Source organism: Hippoglossus hippoglossus, chromosome 1 (assembly GCF_009819705.1).
Source record: "Hippoglossus hippoglossus isolate fHipHip1 chromosome 1, fHipHip1.pri, whole genome shotgun sequence".
Lineage (NCBI taxonomy): Eukaryota > Metazoa > Chordata > Actinopteri > Pleuronectiformes > Pleuronectidae > Hippoglossus > Hippoglossus hippoglossus.
Window position 1 is genome coordinate 1,717,586 of NC_047151.1, and position 22,013 is coordinate 1,739,598.

Below are 22,013 nucleotides of genomic sequence, written 5' to 3' on the forward strand. Positions count from 1 at the left end.
AATTCTGAAGTAGCTCTGGAGCATTAACACAGCCCATTTCAAACAGGCAGGTTCAGAACGGACACTACACTAGTATTAATTCAATATAATGAACATGACTTACCATTTGGGGGTATATTGAAAAATTAACTTTCTATGTTTAGTAGCTGCTTGTCAGGTTCAGGGAGAGGACAGTTTTATTCTGAAAGACTCCAGGCGGAAGTGTATGTTGCTGATGGCGGAAGTCTGGCTCTTTACCGCGGTCTCAGCGGCTGACGCTCCTCCTTGGTCCTGAAGGCCACGGGTTAAAAACGACTTTCCGTTATCAACAAAGATCCGCATCAACCCACAGTGAAAGGTATTTATTGAGTGTGTGGAGCGTGGAAATTGTACAAGTGTTCAACGAATGTGACGAAGCAGTAGACACGCTCTCCTCTCCACAGCTAACACTAGCTAGGCAATGAAAACACCCAAAATGGCTGGTGTGTGATGGTGAACGCAGGCAGGCCCCTTGTTTCCCGGTTTACGTGATGTTTTGTCCGAACAAAATGTCCTCTATGACGGGGCTTTCATGGTTGTGAAGTGGGCTTAGTGGTTTGTGTTGTAGCAGACATGAAGGTTCAGACGCTCAGCTGTGCGGACCCGGACCACATCACTACTGCATGCTCCATGCTGGGCCTGTCCTGCAGCCATCAGCACAGTGCATGTAGTTCATGGAGCTGACTGTGAAAGTGTCACTACCTGATGACTGTGAACCTGCAGGAGCGATGCAGAGTGACAGGCAGGGTTTTGTCACCTATAGCCTCCATGTCTGCTGTAATGTCTCTGTGAATCAGTGCTGACAGCATCTCCATTTCTGGGATGACAGCCAACGGAATTCTCCACGTTCCTCACAGACACTGATATGTTGACCACTGCATGTACATGTGCGTCCGTAATTTAATGCAAAAGTGAGTTGCACCCAGTACCATGTGATTACGGCGGATCTAAGGACAAAACACACAGAAGAACGTCAAGGCAATCTCTCCTGAATGCAGACATTTAACAAATCAGAATCAGAATCATTGATCCCAGGGGGAAATTGTGTTTGTTACAATAGCTTCATGCAAGAGTATGGTGAAGTGTGTACGAAAATGAAAGCACAATTGATTGTTGAAAGAAACATGCAACAAATCCAGAAATGATGAAAACCAAAATATTTTTAATACACTTGCAACAACAACAATTGCTGTCAAGATATTTACGTCGATTGCATCTTTTGTTCGAGTTGAAATATTTGAACTTCTGCGGAAAAACTTTGTGTAGCAAAAGCCCATCTGTGCTGAGGATGAAACTCACTGGACTTGGGTTCTGGCACCGACACGAGCTACAGGGTGATCATACAGTACCTGCCACTGGTCAGCCTCCATATTGCGTTCTGCACTAGCAGCTGAGGCTAATGCTGGTAGTTTTCTTCAGTGAGAGGGTCATGTGACAGGAGTGTGACAAATCAGCGGAAGTTGTGTTATGACAAGCCTTTGTGAGTGTCTCAGTCATCCATTTCTGCCCGTCTATACTAAAACATGGCCCAGCAGTTTTCAAACTAAATCGACACAGAGAGTGTCTGTGAACTTCCATCTTAAGGTCTCTCCACAGATGGTTCTTAGGGTTTAAGTGTGGGCTGTGGCAGGGGCCCTGAGAAAAAGGGGGAGAAGCCGAGCTAATCAATGTGCTTGAGCGGCTTTACAATGAATAAAGTATTGTTGAAAGAAACTATGTTTTCAATATTGTTGTGGTGGTCACAGATAAGTAGATGTATATGGAAGACTGACAAGTATAAAAATGTATAGTGTAGTGGTCAGAATATGTCACTTCAGCTATCTCTGCAGAGGACTGGTAACCTCCCTGAATACACACCTTCTAGCAACAGTCAACACTGAAGGAATCCTAATCAGTAAAGGGTGACTGAATTGCTGCTCGTGGTGAAAAAAGAAACTCCCATGATTCTATGTTGCCAAACGTTGTCTCTTGTTATTGGTTGATTGAGATAATATTGGGCATTTAAACCTTCATTGTACAGCTAGTGACTGAAGGTCTATCTGCTGTGCTCTGAATCTTCCTGTGTGATTGTACAGAGCATCAATATGCATGTGTCTCAGAGAGTGCACTTGGATGCTATAGCTGTATTTATTCATTGTAGAATGCTTTCTGAGAAGTCAGCACTCTCTAATAAGAAGTCCCGAGGCTTGGATGTTGTTGCTTCCTATCCTTTTCTCTGTTGAAACATTTTTATAAGGGACATTTATTGTTATCCAGGTAGCTGACGTTAATCTACATCAGTAACATTTACGTTATGTCAAGTACAGTTAGAGGTTTTATAACCAAACTAGTTTGAGTCTTTGAAGTCAAGCATTTTAATATGTCGTACATGTATGTTTCTATGCCAGACTAGTAGCTTTAATTTCCTTTACTTTCTTTTCAATTTTTTTGTGAAATGTCATGTCCTGCATCCGTCAACCTGCTACAGAGCAATCGTCAGACACTTAGAGACAACAATAATACCAGCAACAGCACCAACACCACACATCACCACAGTAAGCCTACAACACCTGTCATAAAAAGTGCTCTACATATAGGTCACCCTCACACACCGAGATTCAGTCAATTTTTGTTTCACAGTTTGTTCAAGAGTGCAATATTTTTCGGACACAAATGATCTCCGAGTCCTGTTGGTTCGGAAGGATGGCACCCTGAACCGTCTTCCTGATAGTAAAAGCTTGTATGTACGATAAAGGGGATGTTCTTCATCGTTAGTTATGGCTTGCCCTTTCTTAACCCCACGAGACTCACAGATAATTGTCGTACAGTTTTGCTGGTATCCAGCAATCTTACTGGACAATTTCTGTTTATTTCTATTATTCACAGACAATGATAATTACCAGGCAGTGAATCAGAAGGCTAGGATACTCTCCACAAAAGAATGTTAAAAGAGGACCAGCATATGTCTGTTCTAGTGTTGTCAGAATACCCAAATCTTTGTTTTGAAACCAATTTCAAGAGCACATGGGCAACAGAAAGGCACGGAACAGCCACTGTTCACTTCTGCTCTCCTTGACGATTTTCTTCTGCATTCCACACGCAGTTCATAGCAGAATATTCAGAGAAAATGGTCTTTCAGCACAGTTTCAATGTTATCTGTTATCTGTCGAATATGTTTTATTGTGAAATATTTGCAGGAGTGGAAGATGCACTGCTTCATACTGTATAGTACTTGTATTTATTTAAGTACACAGGACTACTTTTATACAAGGAAATACTGTAGTGCTGATCAGCAGCCAGTGTGAACAACTGAGAACCGCAACACGCAGCCGTTCCAAGGCGCGGCAGCCAGTGGGCCTGGTCGTCATTCATAAAGTACCGATACCAATAAAATTAGGTATCGTAAGATTTTTTAACGGTGAGGTCATGATACCTTTCTAGTATCTGTATACAGTGCAACACTACCCTCCACTCAGCCCAATTTGGGTTAAAGTGCAGGATATTGAAAATAAGAGAGGGTGGATACTGATAACCAAAGATAAGCCAAATGATGGTTAGTGCTTTTTTGTTGGTGAAAGTTGCAGGAGTGCATATTCAGGGATTTTCCTGGCGTGCCCCGCCATCTCCTCCGGCTCTCCATACATTAACTAAGTTCACACCTCTGTTGTTTTTACCCAATACTGATGATACTGTTTGTGTGTGGGAGTGTGTGTCAGTCAGTCGGTGAGTGAGAGAGAGAAGTGAGCAGTGGAGTCTGTGTGTGTGTTTGTGGCACTGTTACCTATCCCTCAAGTTCTGGGACTATCCTTCAGAAGCTACGCAATTCTATATCACTATAAGCGGTTTCCACTGTACTAGGATTTTGTCGGGAGGTGGAGGCGGCACGAAATTTGATGGGGTCTGTTTTATTTTTATTGTTGGCACAGCTCTGGAAAACCTATAATTGTACTCCCTCTTGATCAGTTTACTTTTTTGTTGAAAACAAATAAGGGAGCATTTTCAAAGAAAGACCTAACAGTTTGTTTTATAAAATTAATTGTCATGTGGCTTTTGACTTTAGCCTACTTAATCGAAAAACTCGATATATTATAGATATAGTTATAACGATATATATTCCCCTTTATCCTCCAACCTAGAAAGATACTATTTTTGGTCCATACCTCCCGGCTCTAAGGTGAGTAAGTGTAGTTTTTGGAAGCATAACTAAATAATTTTATTTTCTATAATGCCTAGATGCCTTTCTATCATGCCTAGATGTTAAGGCGGCCCTATAATATTAATCTATTTTTGCTGCTTGGGTTTTTAATACTTTTCATTGATTCAGTGTTTTTGCAATGTTACTTGTGCTTTGTGCAATGTTGATTCTCCACCCTGAAAGTAAAGCATAATGGGCACACATGTCAGCAGGAAAGAGATCTGGAAGCTGACCCCATTTCTTTATGCTTCAACACATTTTAAGGGAAGACGCCACACAAGAAACAAGGAATGAGCCAACTTGTTACTTAAAAGTGATTGGGGAAAAAGGACTTCACCTGAAAGAGAATTTTGAAATGAGAAACTAAAGCTTGCTCATCTGTAATAGTATATTTCTGCTTTCCACCTCACAGCCTCGCTGTGCACACAGACAGTTATTTGCACCTTGCTCCTACCCAGCGATTGGAACCCAGAGCAACACTCTCCATTGCCAACAGCATCAGACGGACCAATTTCATACTTGGACCTGTAGCTGGTGCTGCTGCAGTAACAGCTCTCCATTTGGCTCAGATTGAAACTCAGGCCCAGTTTGCTCTCCAGCAGCTTGCCTCTCTTGCAACCATAACTGTTGGCATCCAGTGTCACAACAACAGGCTTGCAGCAGCATTACCTCGTCAACTGGCCCTCCTGAGTCTTCTCAATAGACGAGAGGTGTCAGCTATTGGGTTTAACTTGGACACTAAAAGCAAAACCTACAAAACCACACAACTGTGTCTTCCTGCTACCATGTACCACCACCACTCCCAGCCACAGGGGCCACAGCCCTTCTCAAATGGACCCCGACCTCATCATCAGCCACATCCAAATCAACATCAGAGTCATACTCCCTCTGATATGCTGACACAGGTGATGGGTTTCCAATTTCCTCGTCCCACCCAGCTCCCTGAAGAGCTAGAGTCTGCCCTGGCTATCCGGGGTGCCAGGGACATGGACCACCGCATGAACACACCAAACCAACACCAGAACCAAGGCTCGGTTTCTGGGATCAGTCAACATGGAACCTATGGCTCAACAACACTCACCTCTGATAGTCAGCCAGGTCATCAGCAAGACATAGACTGGTCAAGTTACCAACCTCCAACCAAACTGTTTGCCGGTCCTCCATGTAGTTCTAACCGGCAGCCACATCGACAGGGACCTCAACAGCAGCCGGAGATCAACCACGCTGGAACAAGCATACCAGGCTGGACTGCTGCTGTAAGTGACTCACCGTCACCCCAAAGCCGACATCCTCATGGTGGCAGAAGTGGTGGTGGGGGGGAAGGTCAGAGTATGTACACACCAGAGAGTGCAGGAAGCATCTTGGCCAGTTTCGGACTTTCAAATGAGGACTTAGAAGTGCTGAGTCACTATCCTGATGATCAGCTAACCCCAGACACTTTACCATTCATACTGCGTGACATCCAAATCAACAAGTCAGGCAAGCAGAAAACTGTGGCTTCTAACTCCCCAGCCTCGTTTTCACGCAGTATCCATGATATGCAACTGCCACCTGCTCACTCTTCAGAAGTAGCTCGTTCACGCTCACCAGAAGTACCTAGCCTGCTTACTGTCACACAGACAGCAGGTAAAGTCATTGACTATGGTCATGCCAGTAGGGCAAAGGACGAAACAAATACCAGAGAAACTTTCAAAAGGGAGCCACTCTCCAATGAAAGGACAGTTAAAATGTACCCATCATCCACATCAGATCCCAAAGCAGATAAACCTGAAAGGCGTCAGGTTCATTTGGAAAACCCTGAAACAAGCAAGCATGGAGACCGGGACTATCGCAGGGCAAGTAGTGACCATCACAAGAGAAATCGGTCACCTGGGAGAGAACTACCTCCCCCCTCCAAATCTCGTAATCTAGATCGAGACTACAGGCATGATCGACCCAAACCAAGGCCTTCATCTGAAACCAGGAGTGAGGATTCTTCAAGACGATCTCTCTCCTCTTCATCTGGCTCAAAACCACTCAGCAGCAAGAAGTTACCTACCCCCACCATGATAAGTGATTTCTTGGCCGTGTGTCCAAAGGTGTATCCCCACACCTGCTCTCTGTGCCACACACAGTCTGATCAGGAAAAGGTGAGTGTCAACATGCCCGCTAGTAATATCCCAAGAGTTTTAAAAGAAATACCTTCACATGTTAAATATTATTCGGTAAACTTTCTTCACCAGTTCTCAAAATTAGTGACATTCATGCTCATCTTACTGAATTACTTGCATTGCAATATGGTAGTGCAGTTTCTCTATATGAACTGTCATTAAAAAAATTAAAACATTTGGGGAAAAATCTTTGTGGCATGTGCAAAAATCTGGACACCCTACTACTTGGTATCTACTTAGTTGATTTTTATGCTAATATTTTGTGGCTTTTTCTCTCTGCGACATTTCCTCAACCTTTGGCTGCCACACAACAACAAAGCAGAATTTTTCCACGCTCATGCTTAACAATTGGCCAAACACGGGTTACTTAAATACTAACTCAGTAGGGTGGCCAAAGTTTTGCACACAGTTTATAAAAAAAATGAAGTTTATTTTTTATTTAAGTGAATTTCATAAAATAATAAAAAATAACAGTTAACATTTGAAGAATAGCTATACAGTGAAGAAAAACATCACAAGGCTTATTTGCCCATTGCATTAATTAAATTAAGAATACCTAAATTTATCCAGCATCCACATAATATTACCTACCCGATCTATCTAAATTCCCATAAAATGCACAGTTCAATCATTTATATCTGGAAAACTCTCCAGAAGATCAAAAAGTTTCACCCACATCCCCAATTTTTAAACATCTGGGTCCTCCACTCATTTCAACAAATGAAACTGCTGTTGTCATTCTCGCTGATATTCTTTTCTGTGCTATGACCATTCCAAGTATATAGGTTACTCACTAAATGCATCAGATTGGTAGTCGGATGCTGTTTTTTATGGCATTTGAAGGGTGTGACATGAGTTAATAATTGATAGGGATGATGTCTACAATATACAATAATCAATAATGATCACTTTTGTTTCGACATTTCAATGAAAAACTGACCGGAGGAATTGTCAGGGAATCATTTTCTTAGTTCAGCATTAATAACTGTTAAACAAACTCCTTGTAGAAAATACATCGAGTTTCTTGTGCTCTCATGCATTGCTCTAATGATTGACTACACATACAAGAAACTCAGGTTTAAAGTGGTTTGTACAAAAACTGTAATAGAGTTGGACTGTCTTAATGTCTCCACCATGCCAAGTGTGGAATATTTAGAAAATCAGACAAATGGAATTTGTTTAGTCTTTCATTCTTACTTTTTCTCATTAAATTAATATCAGTGTTTTATATCAATGAATAAACATTTTCTCCATCAAAAATCAATTACATGTCATGACCTATGAGAAGGTTTAAGTTAAGATGACTATGTAAGGCTCTATAAGGTTACTAACCCTAAACCTCTAGGTTTAGGAAAGTTGTTTCTATTATTTTGAAGTAAAGGCTGTGAAATTCACATGTTATGGACATCTGCTTAGTTGATGAGTGGATATGGGTGTTCTAAACGAAATGTCCTCTTTCGGCCTTTGAGCATAGTAAGTTAAACAAACAGCATCTATTTGTTTTTTTTGTTTGTTTCTGCCAGTGATGTATCATGTTTTAAGGCTGAGTCATTCTGAAGATAGGGGAAAGTAGAATAGACACAGTGCACCTTCAAGCACATGCCAAAGCATTGTCTTGTATTTCTACTATTGGCTGTGACATAATTTGAAGAAGTATATGGGGTCAAAGAATTGGATCCCAACATTCAGTCTAGGGTTTCCACACCATGTACAATATTATACCAGACAACAAATATTGACTTGAGCTTGTGTCTCAGAACATTACTGTAAATACATAAGTTAACTTGTTTCTTATATTTTGGTCATCTTGTATCCTGATACATGTGGATGCTGAATCTAGCTTTGCTAGCTATCATTTAAGTTTTCCTGACCTTGACATCTTCCTCCCATTTGTCGTTTTTCTTCAGGACTGGGTTGACCATATTAACACCGTCAACCACACTGCTGCCTGTAGAGACCTGCGTAACAAGTGAGTCACTTTTTAAATGGGCTGCTGAAGCTTTGCAACTACACTTTATTTTAAGCCGTTTTCAGACATGAACTTAAGTTTGTCTTTCACACAGTGAACAACGCTAAAGGAGATTCACATAAATCTCCATAGTGTGCAGGTGCTCTGGTCCTGTTTGTTTTTTGTCACATGAGCTCATGTGGACATTCTCAGGAGTTTTTACAAGGGGGCTGGCTGGAGAAAGTCCAGAGAATGTCCAGAGCCTCTCACTCAGACATTTGCGTTCTCACATTATTACATTACATTACATTTAGCTGACGCTTTTATCCAAAGCGACTTACAATAAGTACATTCAACCATGAGGGTACAAACCCAGAACAACAAGAATCAAGAAAGTACAATTTCTTCAAAAAAGCAAAACTACAAAGTGCTATAAGTAAGTGCCATTTAAGTGCTACTAAATTGTTAGTTTTAACATTTTATTCAATTTATACAGCTTCTCCTAAGAATGTCAGAAGATTATGAGGAGTTCATGTCTGGAAGTAGCTTTAGTCATAGTTAGTCACAACGCTATACAATCACATTAGCTCCTCTAAATTTATCAAGGATCACTCATGAACATTTTGTCTCTCCAATGTGTAAAACTTCACATGCTCACTTATAAAACCTGCTACCTTTTTGGTTACAGCTGCAAATCAGTGGGTTCTGAATCAATTAACTTTTGGTCAAAATTCTACAAATGGTCTGAAATCAGGTGGGCAAAACAGAACTGTTACATGTTGGTGAAAAAAGGGGCATCAGATAAGAATTTCCAATTTTTCCCAAAAATCTAAAATGAAAAGTAAAGTTTATGGAAGCAGATTTTGATTATGATAAAAACAATTTGCACATGCTTTAAAGATGCTTTTTCGTTAAGAACTTATTCTCTGGGTTTTAAAAGCTCCAGGCCAATTTATTGGCAAACTATTTCCTCTGTACTCATCCAGAAGACACAGACAAACACGAGTGATGCATTGAAGTTGTTTCTGTCTGCACAACAGCCATTTACCGACTCTCTGACACAACTTGAAATCAACTTGTTTTTGGGGAACAGTAGCCTTATTGACTTTATATTGGAATGTATTGATATTTATGTTAAAATGACATGTGTTGTGATAGCCAAACATATAACTGATGTGTAGGCTGCAAAAAAAGGATGAAGATGGATAGAGCTGTGAGGAGTTATTTCTGAGTGGCCTTGGTACTAAAAACAACAATTTCCTACTAAATATTATCAGACTTACTGTTCAATCTAGATTTTTAAAAGCACCGCTTTGATACATTCAGTTGTAATTTGTAATCATTTATTTTTGTATTATTAAGTTTAGAAGATGTCTGACATGCTAACAAATGCTTGTGTGTCTCTGAAGGTACCCTGACTGGAAACCAAATCTACCAAGGTCAGTTGGATTCTTGATCTTTTAAATAGTTTGTTAGTGCTGTCCATCAGCTAGTGGGAAATTACTCATTTTATTTAGCTGGTCTCGAATAAGAAGACATAAAAGAAAAAAACAACACTGATTTGCTCAACTGTAGGTGTTTAAGCTGTTTTTGTCGCAATTTCCCTCAGTAATTGCACTGTTTCTGTCTGGTAATGAACATTGTCTATCATCTAGTCGGAGTGGACGATATGGCAGCCAATCTCCATCCCATTCCACGACTGGATCCCACTCTAGTTCTCCGAGCCCAGGCCCTCTCAACAAACACAGAGTGGGCACTCATCCCAACCGGCCACATGGGAAACTTTACTCCCCTCACCATCACCCCCGCTACAACCATTATTCAGGTAAACTGTATGCCAGAGAAAAGGCTTAACGTGTACAAAGTGGCAAATTAACTTTCTTAAATATTTATCCACACAGTCAAAAGTCATGTGTATTCTGAGCTGATTTGTCAGTAGCTTGTATCATTTTTAAACAGTGGTGTTGTTGCTTAATGTTCTTTGTGACCAGTTAATAACACAGTGGTACATACAAATAACTGTGTTTCTACTACTTAAAAGTACCTCAGTATTTTACCTTCAGTGGATGAAGACAGGTTGTTCAAATGTTGTCCAAACTTTCCTGCCTCGACAAACCATAATGGTTCTTCAGTCTACAGTCGTATATCTGCGTCAAAACTCACCCTTTCTCCCTTGCTATCCTTTCTAAGAACACGGCAATCGGTTGGACAGTCCCTGTGGCTCACATCGAATCTCCAGAGTGAATCGCCCTGAGAAGAGGGAATCAGGTTAGTCAGTGTAAATGTTTTTTATTATACATTATACATTTATTTTCTTCTTCCTCTCAAATTGTGCATTTTTTGGACAGTTATATTTTATCCGTGGTTGTCACATCAACACCCCTACTCACTTACAGTGAATCCTGCGGAGGATCTGCTGGTGTGTTCTTACATCAGCTCCTTTGGACATTGTGCTGAATTTGTTATCTTATTTACATTTTATTTTAATTCCTTCAAACAAAACTTCTAACAAAACTTAGAGTATTTTTTTTCTTCAAACCTGCCTGGGGACAGTATATAAAGGTTTTTAGCAATTTGTCTTTGAGAGCCAACATGGGGGGTAGAGAGCTGCAGGACATGCAACAGACGTCTTCAGGCAGAATTTAAAATGAACTTCAGTCATGTGTTTATATATTAAATCATCCCCATTACATTTTTGCTTATGTATACAACATACCCTGGTTTCACAAACCTGCATAAGCTTACATAAGCAGGGTCAGTGAGACGTTTTTATATTGTTGTACATTGAGAGGCTTTAAATGACCAATCCTTCGCAGGCTTTAACTTTTTGAATTTAGGGATCTAATTGTTTCTCTGTTTTAAATTTACTTGTTAATTGACTTAATATAATTACATAATTGATAAATATTTCTTGACATTTTCTTTTTGCTATGCTGTCCCCCTCCCTTTGATTAATGGTGTATCTACAGGGGTTTCCTCTAGAAGTGGTGTGAAGCATCCACACAATGATTCAACCAAGTGCATCACCAGTCAACATCCATCCTCCTCTAAGATGGGTCACATCTCCAAACATGGACCATCACAATCCAAAATTGTCAAGAGTGGGACCAAGACTGGAACTAAGATGCCTAAGACTGCAAGTGCAAAGGTCACTGACACAGTGAGTGTTTTTTTCTTCCTCTAGTTGTATAAAAATTGTTATGGACCAACCAAAGGGAATATCATACAGGTGTTGTTTGAACGAATAAATCTTCTATCATATCAAACACTTGTACACCTGGTTCATATCAATACAGATCAATATTACTTCGAAATTTTATTCAAATTGTCACAATGATGGCAAAACCAATACTTGAACTGAATGCAATACATAACAGAGCAGGTTTGACACCATTTTAGTTGTTTCCGATATGAGCCCCATGTATTGTTGTTAGTGAAGGTTACAGATGTTGATTTCAGGCATGATGATAATTCATTCTACAGGGACATTGGTATTGAATTATTCCAGTTTCATTTCAAATGTTTCTTTGGCTAGCTCAGTTTTTTCTCACAAAGAGCCACATTTTCCTTTTCAGAGTTGTGTACTTGATCAATGTAGTAAAGTCTTGTAATGGTTTGTCTTTGGTTTACTCCAATTTTTTCCCCAAAAAACTAACCAGAACCTTTTTTTTTGGTTTCTAGTCCGTCAAACCTCCACAACCCAAAAAGAAGAAGAAAATGGTGACTCCAGCCTCTCAATACTCATCTGTTGCAGAGCGTCTGGTATATCTGACAGGCATCCCAAAGGATGCCTCAGAGCAGGAAGTTACTGACTTGCTTGGGTCCTTTGGCAAGATCAACAATGTGATCCTTATGCCATGCTCTGATGAAGAGAGTGATTCGAGTGAAGGACAAAAGGTGCTAACTTAATTACATAAAATGTTTATTGATACATTTAGCAAGAACTGTTACTTTTGAGGTTTTTACAGGTTTGATGCTTGGTAGAGAGCAGCTTAAGACAGATGATAGAGGAAAAAATATATATTTTTCTCGTTTGAAGTTAATTTGAAACTGATTCTCTGATATTATGTAGCAATAGTGAATATAACACTAAGAGCTAAGAAGTAAAAAAAAAAAAGTTAAGCTAAAAGTATTATGTTAATGTTGTATAGTAGTCATGTAGCAAACATCACAGGCTGAAATTTATATTTCTTTCTTTAATGGTCCTATTGGTAATTTTTTCAAAACCTTCTACATTTTCACCATAAATGTGGCCGGATTGGATTAGCAGTTGGTGTATACATCTGTCATTCCTGAGTCATAACTAATTGCTGTGGATATGTTGGTCTGTAAATGTTTCTTGGTTCTATGTTGCAGAATGACATTATCATCACCACTTTGTCTTCCTCCTCTTTTGCAGGCATCTGTTTGCATGGTGAAGGCAGAAGATGCCCAGGCACTGGCTAACTCCAAAGATCTCTCCATCAGAGACCAGCAAATCACTGCTTCAACAGCCAAGGTACCATTTGCAAAACATGCACGTGACATAGTTCGATCAACCTGTGCATACATAGAAAACATAAATCTTCCATATAAGGTTGAAATTACATTTATTTCAGTTGAGTGTCTAATGCAATTAAAAGCTGATTTTTCCGTTCCTCTATTAAACTTTTAGATCATGTGTATTTTGTCTTATTTACACTCTGACTAAACATTTATTTTAGAAACCCGAAGAAGGGCAATCTTCTGATAGCAGCAGCAGGTTTGTCCCAGTTATCACCTTTTTCTTTTGAACCTTTTTGATATGCTTCACACTCACCCTTCTATCTTCAAACCTGCTTTATGTCTGACTTCACAGCAAACCTGGCACAGGACAGGAAAGGGGCACTGCTGGGGAAGACACAGGTAGGACAACAAAATGCTGTTACTGGTATATTCAAATCTATCATTGTCAAGACAGGCTCAGTATATCAACTTATAACAACTACATCTTAACTATACTTGATTGCTGTATTAAATATGCCATTTCTGTAGCTGAGCTACATTATGTTAACTCCACTACTCTGGAGTTTTTCAGGCCCTTTTACTTTAAATTAAAAAAGTATTAGTGTAAACTACGGCTGGGCAATATGGAAAGAAATCGTATTACTATATTTCTTTTCATATCAGTCGATTGTCGATATATATATATATCACGATATAAATCAAATTAGCGCCACTGCACTGAGGAGCATTACTCTGCACAAGTGACTCTGCTCCTCTGATGTTTTCTAATCACTCACACGTAGAACTGATATTCATGAAAACCTTCTGAATTCATATTTATGTTCCTAGATAAATGGGCTTCTTCTGCAACAAAGAAGTTAAAACACAGCGTAGCGTCATAATCTGCAGGAAGAACTTCTGTTTGCAGGAGTGTGTGTGTGTGCGTGTCTGTGTGTCTCTGTGTCTGCCCCTCTTCACACAAACTGATAATCACGTGTATTTAGTTATGAATCGATGAGCTGAGTGCTTCTCTTTATCAGTGGCGTGTTGTCTGTCAAAAGTTGGATGGAATGAGTTCTATCTACGTTGTATCGACCATTACTTATATTTCTATCTAGGGAAAAGTTATATCGCAATCATTATCTCCGTTTTATCGCCCAGCCCTAGTGTAAACATGGCAACAGGGAAGTTTGTGATGTCAGGATTTTAATGGGTTTAGTTTTTTTTTACTAAACATACCGACTGTTTTCCCCCGACCTCATCTGCCTCTTATTTCCCCACTGCAGGAAATGAGGCTGACCAGAAGACTTCAGATGAGGTACATGATCCACACATACATAAACACACCTTGTAACATATAAATGAAAACTTTGTGTAAAGGACTGGTGAGACTGTTAAACTCTATAAAAACACTACAAATGAAAAGTAACAGTGTATTAACATTACGTCTGATTTTATCTTTTTTCATGAGAAATATTAATAGAACAGGAAATGTATCCAGGGGTCTCCTAACCTTTGCATACAAATGCTTTGTGCTCTACTATAACAAATTAGCAGTTAAATGTCTACATTGGCTTTAATTACTTGTTAAACAATATCAGTATTCAGGCATCTTCCTCACATCCCAGCACAATGTCTCCAACAGAAAGGTGTGGTGTTGATCTCAGGACTCCCTGAGAACAGCTGCTCAGAGAGTGACATCATCAAGCTGATTCAGCCCTTTGGGACTCCCTCTGACATTATCCTGGCAACACAGATCAGAAAGGTAGATACACGGTTTCATCAGAAGGGACACAAATAAATAGTAGTTAATTTGTAATTGATTAACAAATAAAAACATGCCCTGGAGCTATTTTCAGGATTTTTTAAAGCCATTTCCAAATACATTTGTTGACAATGACAGTGGATGCACAACATTAACAACCTGCTTGTTGTATGTTAGGCCCTTGTGTTAGTGCCAGACATGGAGCTTGCTCAGGAGATAGTGAAGGTCCACAGCTTCATGCCTGCAAAGATCGGAGACTCTGAGCTGAAGATCATCCAAGTCAAACAGCGTGTTGGACTCAGCACACCGGTACCACTCTCTTCATTTACCCAAATCTTTGTTGGTGTATTCATCATCTTTTCTCATCTGTTTCTCTTTTCTCATTTATCTGATCATTATTTTGAGTTCTGTGTTGTACCTCACTGTGGCATTTCACTCACTAGTTCAATAGAAAATTAGTATTTTGTTTCCCTTTTCATTGAACATTGAACTCTGAGCTATAACGTCTTTTCACAGGTGGGTCTCTACAATCTAATGATGGAGTCTGTGGACCCTTTGGTGAGTATTACTGCACTCACACTGTGGATTTCTGTACAGTTCATCTTATTTTTTATTTAAGTGTCAGTTAAAACACTATATACAATAAAAATTCAGTGTTTTATCTATAATAAATCAACTAATTGATGATTCAAAATTGTGTATTTGATATAAATTTACAATTGGTGCTTTACTGTAATTAAGCTGAAATGTACTGTGGAACTAAAACTGAATTATTCAGTATTACATTTATTTCACTGGGGTGGCTGTGGCTCAGGGGGTAGAGAGGGCGCATGCTGAAGTGTCCTGGGTTTAGTGCAACATACTAAACCCCAAATTGCCCTTTCTCATAGAGGAAGTACTGCACAAAGATGCACTGTATGAATTTATTTGAATGGGTGAATGGCAAAAACTTTACTGTAAAGCACTTTGAGTGGTCAGACTAGAACTGCTGCACTCTCAAAGGGATAGATTGAAAATTCACATATCTACTCACCACTATGCTGATCGAGGGCTGGGTTTAGTGTTTGAGTCCTCAAAACACTTTTGGAGTCTCAGGGGTAAATAGCGTTGTAGCCAAATCCAATAGAATTGAAGTAAATGGCGACCACATTTTCAAACGTAAAAACATAAAGGGCCTTCATACTTCTCCTGTGGTGTCCTCCAAGTCTCCGTATGCCCCGACATTCAAATTCAATTCAAAACAGCATCATTTACACCAAGTTTTTAGCATAAGTGGCCACTGTTATCCTCCTCTAGAGCCACGTTCACACGCACACACCACACCTATGTTTACATGCTACCGGAACTTGCAATACACACAACAGAGAGAAAGCTTGTTGATTGCTGAAACTCCAGCAGTTCTAGGAGTGCTATAGTTTTGTGGATACTTCACCCACCCCTCCATCAGCATAGTGTTGTATAGATAATGAGTGAATTTTCCATTTTGGGTTAACTATCCCTTTAAGTAGACTTCAACATTCACTTTGTTGATTGACATCTATCTTTTCTTTTAAAGATAGAAAATTTACTTTCACCCTATTGTTTGCGAAAACAGAATTCAGACAAACGAAAAAAAAAAGACACGATTATTCATTCCACCCATCCACACACAAGCAATGACGAGAGAACAGTGATGAGATAGTTGTTTTCTTGGCGTTGTACAATATCTGTTATTTTTAGGCAAAATAAATAAGTTTCTCTTCCACTCTGCTCTTCACATTTAGATAGGTAAGCACGGTCCTTTCCTCTGACCTTTGTGGCAAAAACTACTGTTTGTCGAATGTCTCATTTACTTTGATTGAAAAGCACATTCAATTAAACAAAATAGTATTTTACATGAATGACACAATGTTGCAGAAAGTCAATGAGCTTTGATGCCATTATTTATGGAGGGTAATAAATATGTCTAAACATACCATGTGGGAGTAAACCACTGGCTAATAAGTGAGTGTATGTCTTTCTTATCCTGCAGGAAAGTCCAGTTCCAGTTTGCTGGAACAGCCTCTTGGTGATCAGTAATGTTCCCAACACGCCCTCTTGCTCCTCTGAGGTCCAGAAACTGGTGCGACGCTTTGGCACCGTCATCAAGACTCTAGTGCTCAACAATATGGTGAGATGTTTCAGTGTGTGCAGCTACAAACCTGCCTGTCCTCAGACACAGCTGTTGTCTCCTCTCCAAATCTCTGTCACACTAATTGTCGTTAGAAGAAATCTCACCTGCTGTTGATGCTCTGTCTCTTTCTGCGTAGGTCATTTGTGAAATGGCAACAGCAGCTATGGCCTTGTCTGTTTACAAACGCTTCCAGACGTTTCCGTGCATCATACAGAACAATCCTCTGATCTTCTCACGCAAGCCAGACCCAAAGGCCAGCACACAGACAAAAGTCATCACTGCATACTTGGATTCAGCAGAGGTCAGAAACTTTTTAATCATTGAAGAAATGTGTTCATTATCCAATTAGGCCCATTTTTCTCTTACTAGTTATGCAGCATCAACTCAACACCTGGATGCATGCATTTAACATTACACTGCTCAATACCTTCTTGTGTCCTGTCTTAGGATGCATCTGCAAATGGCAAGAGCAGCCAATCTGCAGCAGCGGCCGATGAAGAGCCGATGGCACAAAAGGAGAAGTCTAAATGTCTGTTGGAAGTGACGGAAGAAGATGCTGCCGAAATGGATAAGAAAATGAGTACAGAGGAAACAGTTGGCAAAGAAGAGGCTTTGGAAAGAAGTGAGAGCAAAGACAAAATCCCAGAAGAAGAGCTAGCCAGTGCTGTTTGTGACTCTTTGGCTGCACCAGACTCCAAACCAGAAGCAGCCTCCAATTCTGACGCAGGAGAAACATCAGCTGTGAAAACTGTCTTGGAGGCAAAAGAGGAGAAGAAAGTAGTTGATGCATCTGAAGCAGGAAATGACAAGACTCCAGCTGGTGAAGAGACAAAGCTGTTGAGTGCTGATGACAAAGTGGCCTCTGGGGAGACAGTCATGCAGTCAGAACTCCCAAAGGTAAATTATTTGACAAACCTGTCAGTCAGGTGCTGTTTGAGCCAGATTTTTCTCCTGTTTAGACTGAGCCTCGATTTTCCTGTTTCACCAGGTTACTCAAGAAATGGTTAACACACTGCTTGTGGAGTGCCGAACAAGAACCATGAGACATCCCGGCAATGTTGCAGCTTCCGCCTCTGGAGTAGACGGGGAAACGCCAATGGAGACCGGGCAGGGTGAAAAAGCTGGAGAAGACACCAAAGAGCAGGCCAAGAACAGCACAGATGAGGAGACACAGATGCAGGAGAGGGAGAAGACAGAGAGGGAAGCAAGAAAGGAGAAAGAGAGGAAAGAGAAGGAGAGGAGAGCATGGGAGAGGGAGCACAGAGCTAAGAGGGAGAGGGATGAAAGAGGTAGGAGAGAGAGGGAGAAAAGGGAGGAGGAAAGAAGGGAATTGGAGAGGAGGGAGAGAAAAAGAGCATACGGTGAAGGTTTGTCAGGGTCAAGGTCATCTTGCAGGTCAGAGGGATATAAACATACGTCCCGCAGGAATGTACCAAACAACAACTCAGAGGCAGAGAAAACGGTGAGAAGATGCTGCTTGGTTAAAAACGGTTGAAACTGGAGTTATTGCCCTGTCCCGATTCCTCCTCCTTGGCCCTACCCCTAGATATGAAATACCCTTTGCAAGTAGTGGGGACAACACTACCCCTTCATGGCCACGCACAAAACGAGGTGGTAGGGCTAAGTGGTGAACGGTGACAGGGCATAAATCTCTTCATTGTTTTCCTCAAATGTAACTTTTTGTCCCGTCATGTCAGGTGGATGAAGAGGAGGAGTTCCCGTTCAACCTGAGTGACTTTGTGACGGTAGATGAAGTCGGAGATGTCACAGACCTTCCTCGCTCTCCTTCTCCAGTTATTCCCATGGAAACCACAGAGGTCCAACAGGACACTCCAGAGGTACATTTTAGCTGGTTTATGACTCATTAAACCTTTTCTCTACATGGTGTTCCTGAGTTCGATTCATATTTCCAGGTTAATCATCTCAGTATTTTGTGGTATTTGTCCTTGTCCGTTTGTAGGACACACCCATGGAAGTCGTTACAGAAACAACTATGCCGGATGCCACCTTGACCGCGGTGGAGTCTAATGAGCAAGTATCAGAGTGTGAACCTGTGAGTGAGCTAACAGCTGAGTCTACAGACAGTTCTGTTTCAACACCTGCTGAGGTCCTCGCCACAGAAAAATCCACCAGCTTACCAGCTTCACAAGCGAACTCTCCTCCCAGTCAATCACCTGCGCCAACATGTCAGCCAGAAGCACCCGACACTGGTACCTCACACTCATCAACATCCAGTAATAACTGTAGGAAACACAATCGCTGAGATATCTTTTCTTCAGGTTTTAGCTTGTGTAATTCAATCCTGTTATCTGTCATTATTTTTTTCAGAACCAACACTTATTGCCACTGGGGACTCCGCCCCAGAGGTTGAACATCTTTCCATGCCTTCCCCTTCAGACAACCCACCTGAAGCTGCCCCAGTGGACCCCTCCTCAAACAACCTTGCAGCAGGGGCAGAGAGTGAAGAAGATAAGAACGAGGACAGAGGTGTTAATCCCAGCAAGGCTGAGGAGGACTCCCTGGACAAATCAGAAGAACAGGAGAGGATGCACAGTCAGGAGGACAAAGAGACAGGAACTCCTGCTCCAGACACAGGTACAGTTTTCATTTGATTTAGTTTTCACTAGTGCAGTGCTCATTCTGCACATGACAGACAGACAGAGAGATGTTTCTGATATTATCCAAAACATAAAATCCTCTGAACAATCTGTTTTATCTCCTCTTTCCATGTTGTGACTAATACATGTGTATGATATAATAAGAATGATGCATCTTTGATACACTTCAGAGCTACTTCAGAATTATTCCTTGTCATTAGTGAGTCCTCCTCAAACAGTCCATGGTGCAGAGTGAAGTTAGAAAACTTATTGTGCATCCTACCTGGTTTATCTGCTCTGAAGATTTTATGGCCAATGTTTTTCATAAAATTATTTAATTAATTAATCTTAGCGCATTCCAGCAACAACACCAACATTGTACTTTCACTTTGAAGATAAATTGCTAAAGAGAAAGTGGTTCTGGGGAGGTTTTGCCCGCCAGTTGCCGCCCACTGCTGTAGGTCATGTGTGGACATAGAAGAGGACATGTTTAACTCGGTCTGCAGAGTGGCTGCTAAGCCCCATCCCCACTGACTGCAAGGCGCTTTGGATCTGTTTCACATGAAGCAATTGCACCAAATTCAAACCTGCATTTCCTTGTAGGTCTGGGTGATTGGATGAATATACCGGCAATGAGGTTTTATATCAGTATATTGTTTGAGCGATTTGTCGTTTTATTTTGCTAAGACAATGGCCTCTAAAAATTCATTCAAATGTATAAATGAACGTAGGAACTGGCACTTACTATATATTTATTATTCATTCAGTCCATCCTGACTCCACTCTCTCACTTCTCTCTGTCGCTCTATCCCTCTTGCTCTCTTCTCTCTCTCTCTCAGCTGACGTGGCTGACCCGCTACAGTTTAAACGTTGATTTGATTGAAATTACCTCCACAAAACCAACACCGATCACCACATAATGATCACACTTTTTCCGAAATTAGTAAAATCGTTCTTCATAGCTTCTTTAATTTATTCTTTTATTCTTCGCTCTCTCTCTCTTCATGTGGATGTGTAAAATGAGCAGAAAAGTACAATAGTGACAAAGCTCCTGCAGATGTTTTGACATATTTTTCATGGTGCTATATGCAGTGTTGGGATTGACTCCATCTATTTGGGAATCAGGATGCATTGCCATAAGGTCTGCTGGTTTTTAGTAATGAATCAGAATATATAATCAATAATGTATGAACCAGTTGAGCAGAACCAGGTCTCATGAATCTGATCCAGATTTTAAAGAGGTCTCTGTCTCTCCACAGCAAAGCAAGAAAGTTCTGACCTAACACAAGACCAAACACACAAACAGAAGGAGAGTGTGAAGAAGTCCGAGACAAAAACTCCCATGAGCACCGACTGCTCCCTTCCTCCTTTTGACCCCAGCAACCCAGTTGGTATGACACTTTTTCCCCACCATGTCTGCTGTGTTTTCACTCTCATGTTGTTTTTACATGAACATTTATCCTGTGTTACCATCTAATATTAGTGAGCAGCCAATAGCGTTCACTGTCATGTTGTTTGGGTGTGTGTGTCCTCAGGTATGGAGTTCTTGGTTCCAAAGACAGGGTTCTTCTGTAAGGTGTGCAATCGATTCTTCAGCGGAACAAAAGAGGCTGAAATCAGCCACTGTAAAACCGCCAAACACTACGAGAACCTATTGGTAGGCAACACAGTTATGTGTGTGGGTCATTGCACTCTCTTTAATACTTGCTGTAATGGATGTGAGAACCATTTGTATGTTCAGTTCAAATTTCCTTTTTCTTTCTCTTCTAGAAATACTTGCAGAACATGAAGACTGCCAAACCTGACCCCAGCTGAACGTGGCGCTGAAACCACTTACTGAATTTTGCCATTCCCCTTCTTTTGTATTGTCTCTTTATTTCTCACTCAAAGGTCCAGAATCTCATATTGGTGTAGACTAGTCTTATTTCCTGTCTCTATTTTAAAACATATGTATTGCTTTTCTTCTGCAATTAAAAGAAATGGTTAGAACTGTACAGTGGAAGATAGTTGCCAGTTTGAACTGTGCACAGTAAAATGTCTTGACTTAATCACGTGTTGTCACTCATTTACATTCAGTCTGAAATTGTCTCTTTGCACTTTAATAAGGTTGATAATATTTTACTCTGTTTGAAAGAGAGCTTCACTGGATGTTTTTAGAATGGGGGACAAACGAACTTTACCTATTTACATTAGAATTGATAAAATCAGTAACGGGACATGTTATACACAAACACCTCCAACTAAAGTGGAGGAATCTGTTAATCACTATATTGATTTTCTCCACAACTCCTCACCTGATCGACTTCAAACTTGGCGGGTGTGTTATTTAGGTTCTCATGAAGTGCCATTTAAAAAATGTCCATTGGAGTTTAGATAAACGAAGCTAATGAAGTCAGTGAGGACCCCATCAGAGTTCACACTGCAGCTTGATTGACACTCGATAGTTAATATCCAATTATAACTGGTTTGTCTGGAAGACAGGATTTATCTTGCAGCTTGCAGGACATTTGTTTTACCAGAAGGTGGCAGTATATGCTGCTCTGAGCTGGGACCAGTTATTCACATTTTCTGACAATCTTTGTCACAGTCCTTCTAAATGTCATATTCCCATTTGGAGAAAAGCAGATCTTTAGGTCAGTGCTAAACTTCCGGGTTAGGGCAAGTTTACAGGAAATTAATATGATATCCCCAAACATTGTCATTACACTGAATATCATCTAGTGTCCAGTGATTATATATAACAAT

The 22,013-nt window shown here is 40.5% G+C and overlaps 1 protein-coding gene and 1 long non-coding RNA gene across 2 annotated transcripts; both read left to right on the forward strand.

Annotated features, from left to right (window-relative positions):
- The first annotated feature begins 218 nt into the window (after positions 1-218).
- Positions 219-21,316, forward strand: LOC117771684 (zinc finger protein 638-like). Its single transcript, XM_034602402.1, has 26 exons — positions 219-337; positions 4,605-4,770; positions 4,813-6,321; positions 8,250-8,311; positions 9,700-9,729; positions 9,946-10,115; positions 10,481-10,557; positions 11,256-11,450; positions 11,972-12,187; positions 12,690-12,788; positions 12,994-13,031; positions 13,128-13,174; positions 14,041-14,072; positions 14,400-14,519; positions 14,697-14,828; positions 15,036-15,077; positions 16,531-16,668; positions 16,808-16,972; positions 17,119-17,568; positions 17,660-18,133; positions 18,369-18,509; positions 18,632-18,905; positions 19,000-19,266; positions 20,528-20,659; positions 20,804-20,925; positions 21,039-21,316. The coding sequence occupies exons 3-26, from the start codon at positions 4,978-4,980 to the stop codon at positions 21,081-21,083; spliced, it is 4,812 nt and encodes a 1,603-aa protein (XP_034458293.1). The 5' UTR covers positions 219-337; positions 4,605-4,770; positions 4,813-4,977; the 3' UTR covers positions 21,084-21,316.
- LOC117776874 lies at positions 2,085-2,775 on the forward strand. Its single transcript, XR_004616513.1, has 2 exons — positions 2,085-2,173; positions 2,320-2,775. It is a non-coding gene; the product is annotated as an uncharacterized LOC117776874 (long non-coding RNA).
- Positions 21,317-22,013: the final 697 nt, after the last annotated feature.

Coding starts and splice junctions, on each gene's coding strand:
- LOC117771684 (XM_034602402.1), top strand. CDS start 4,978: ATGTACCACCACCACTCCCAGCCACAGGGGCCACAGCCCTTCTCAAAT. Junction 14,829..15,035: donor GTGTTGGACTCAGCACACCG/GTACCACTCTCT, acceptor GTCTTTTCACAG/GTGGGTCTCTACAATCTAAT. Junction 16,669..16,807: donor CTCTAGTGCTCAACAATATG/GTGAGATGTTTC, acceptor CTTTCTGCGTAG/GTCATTTGTGAAATGGCAAC.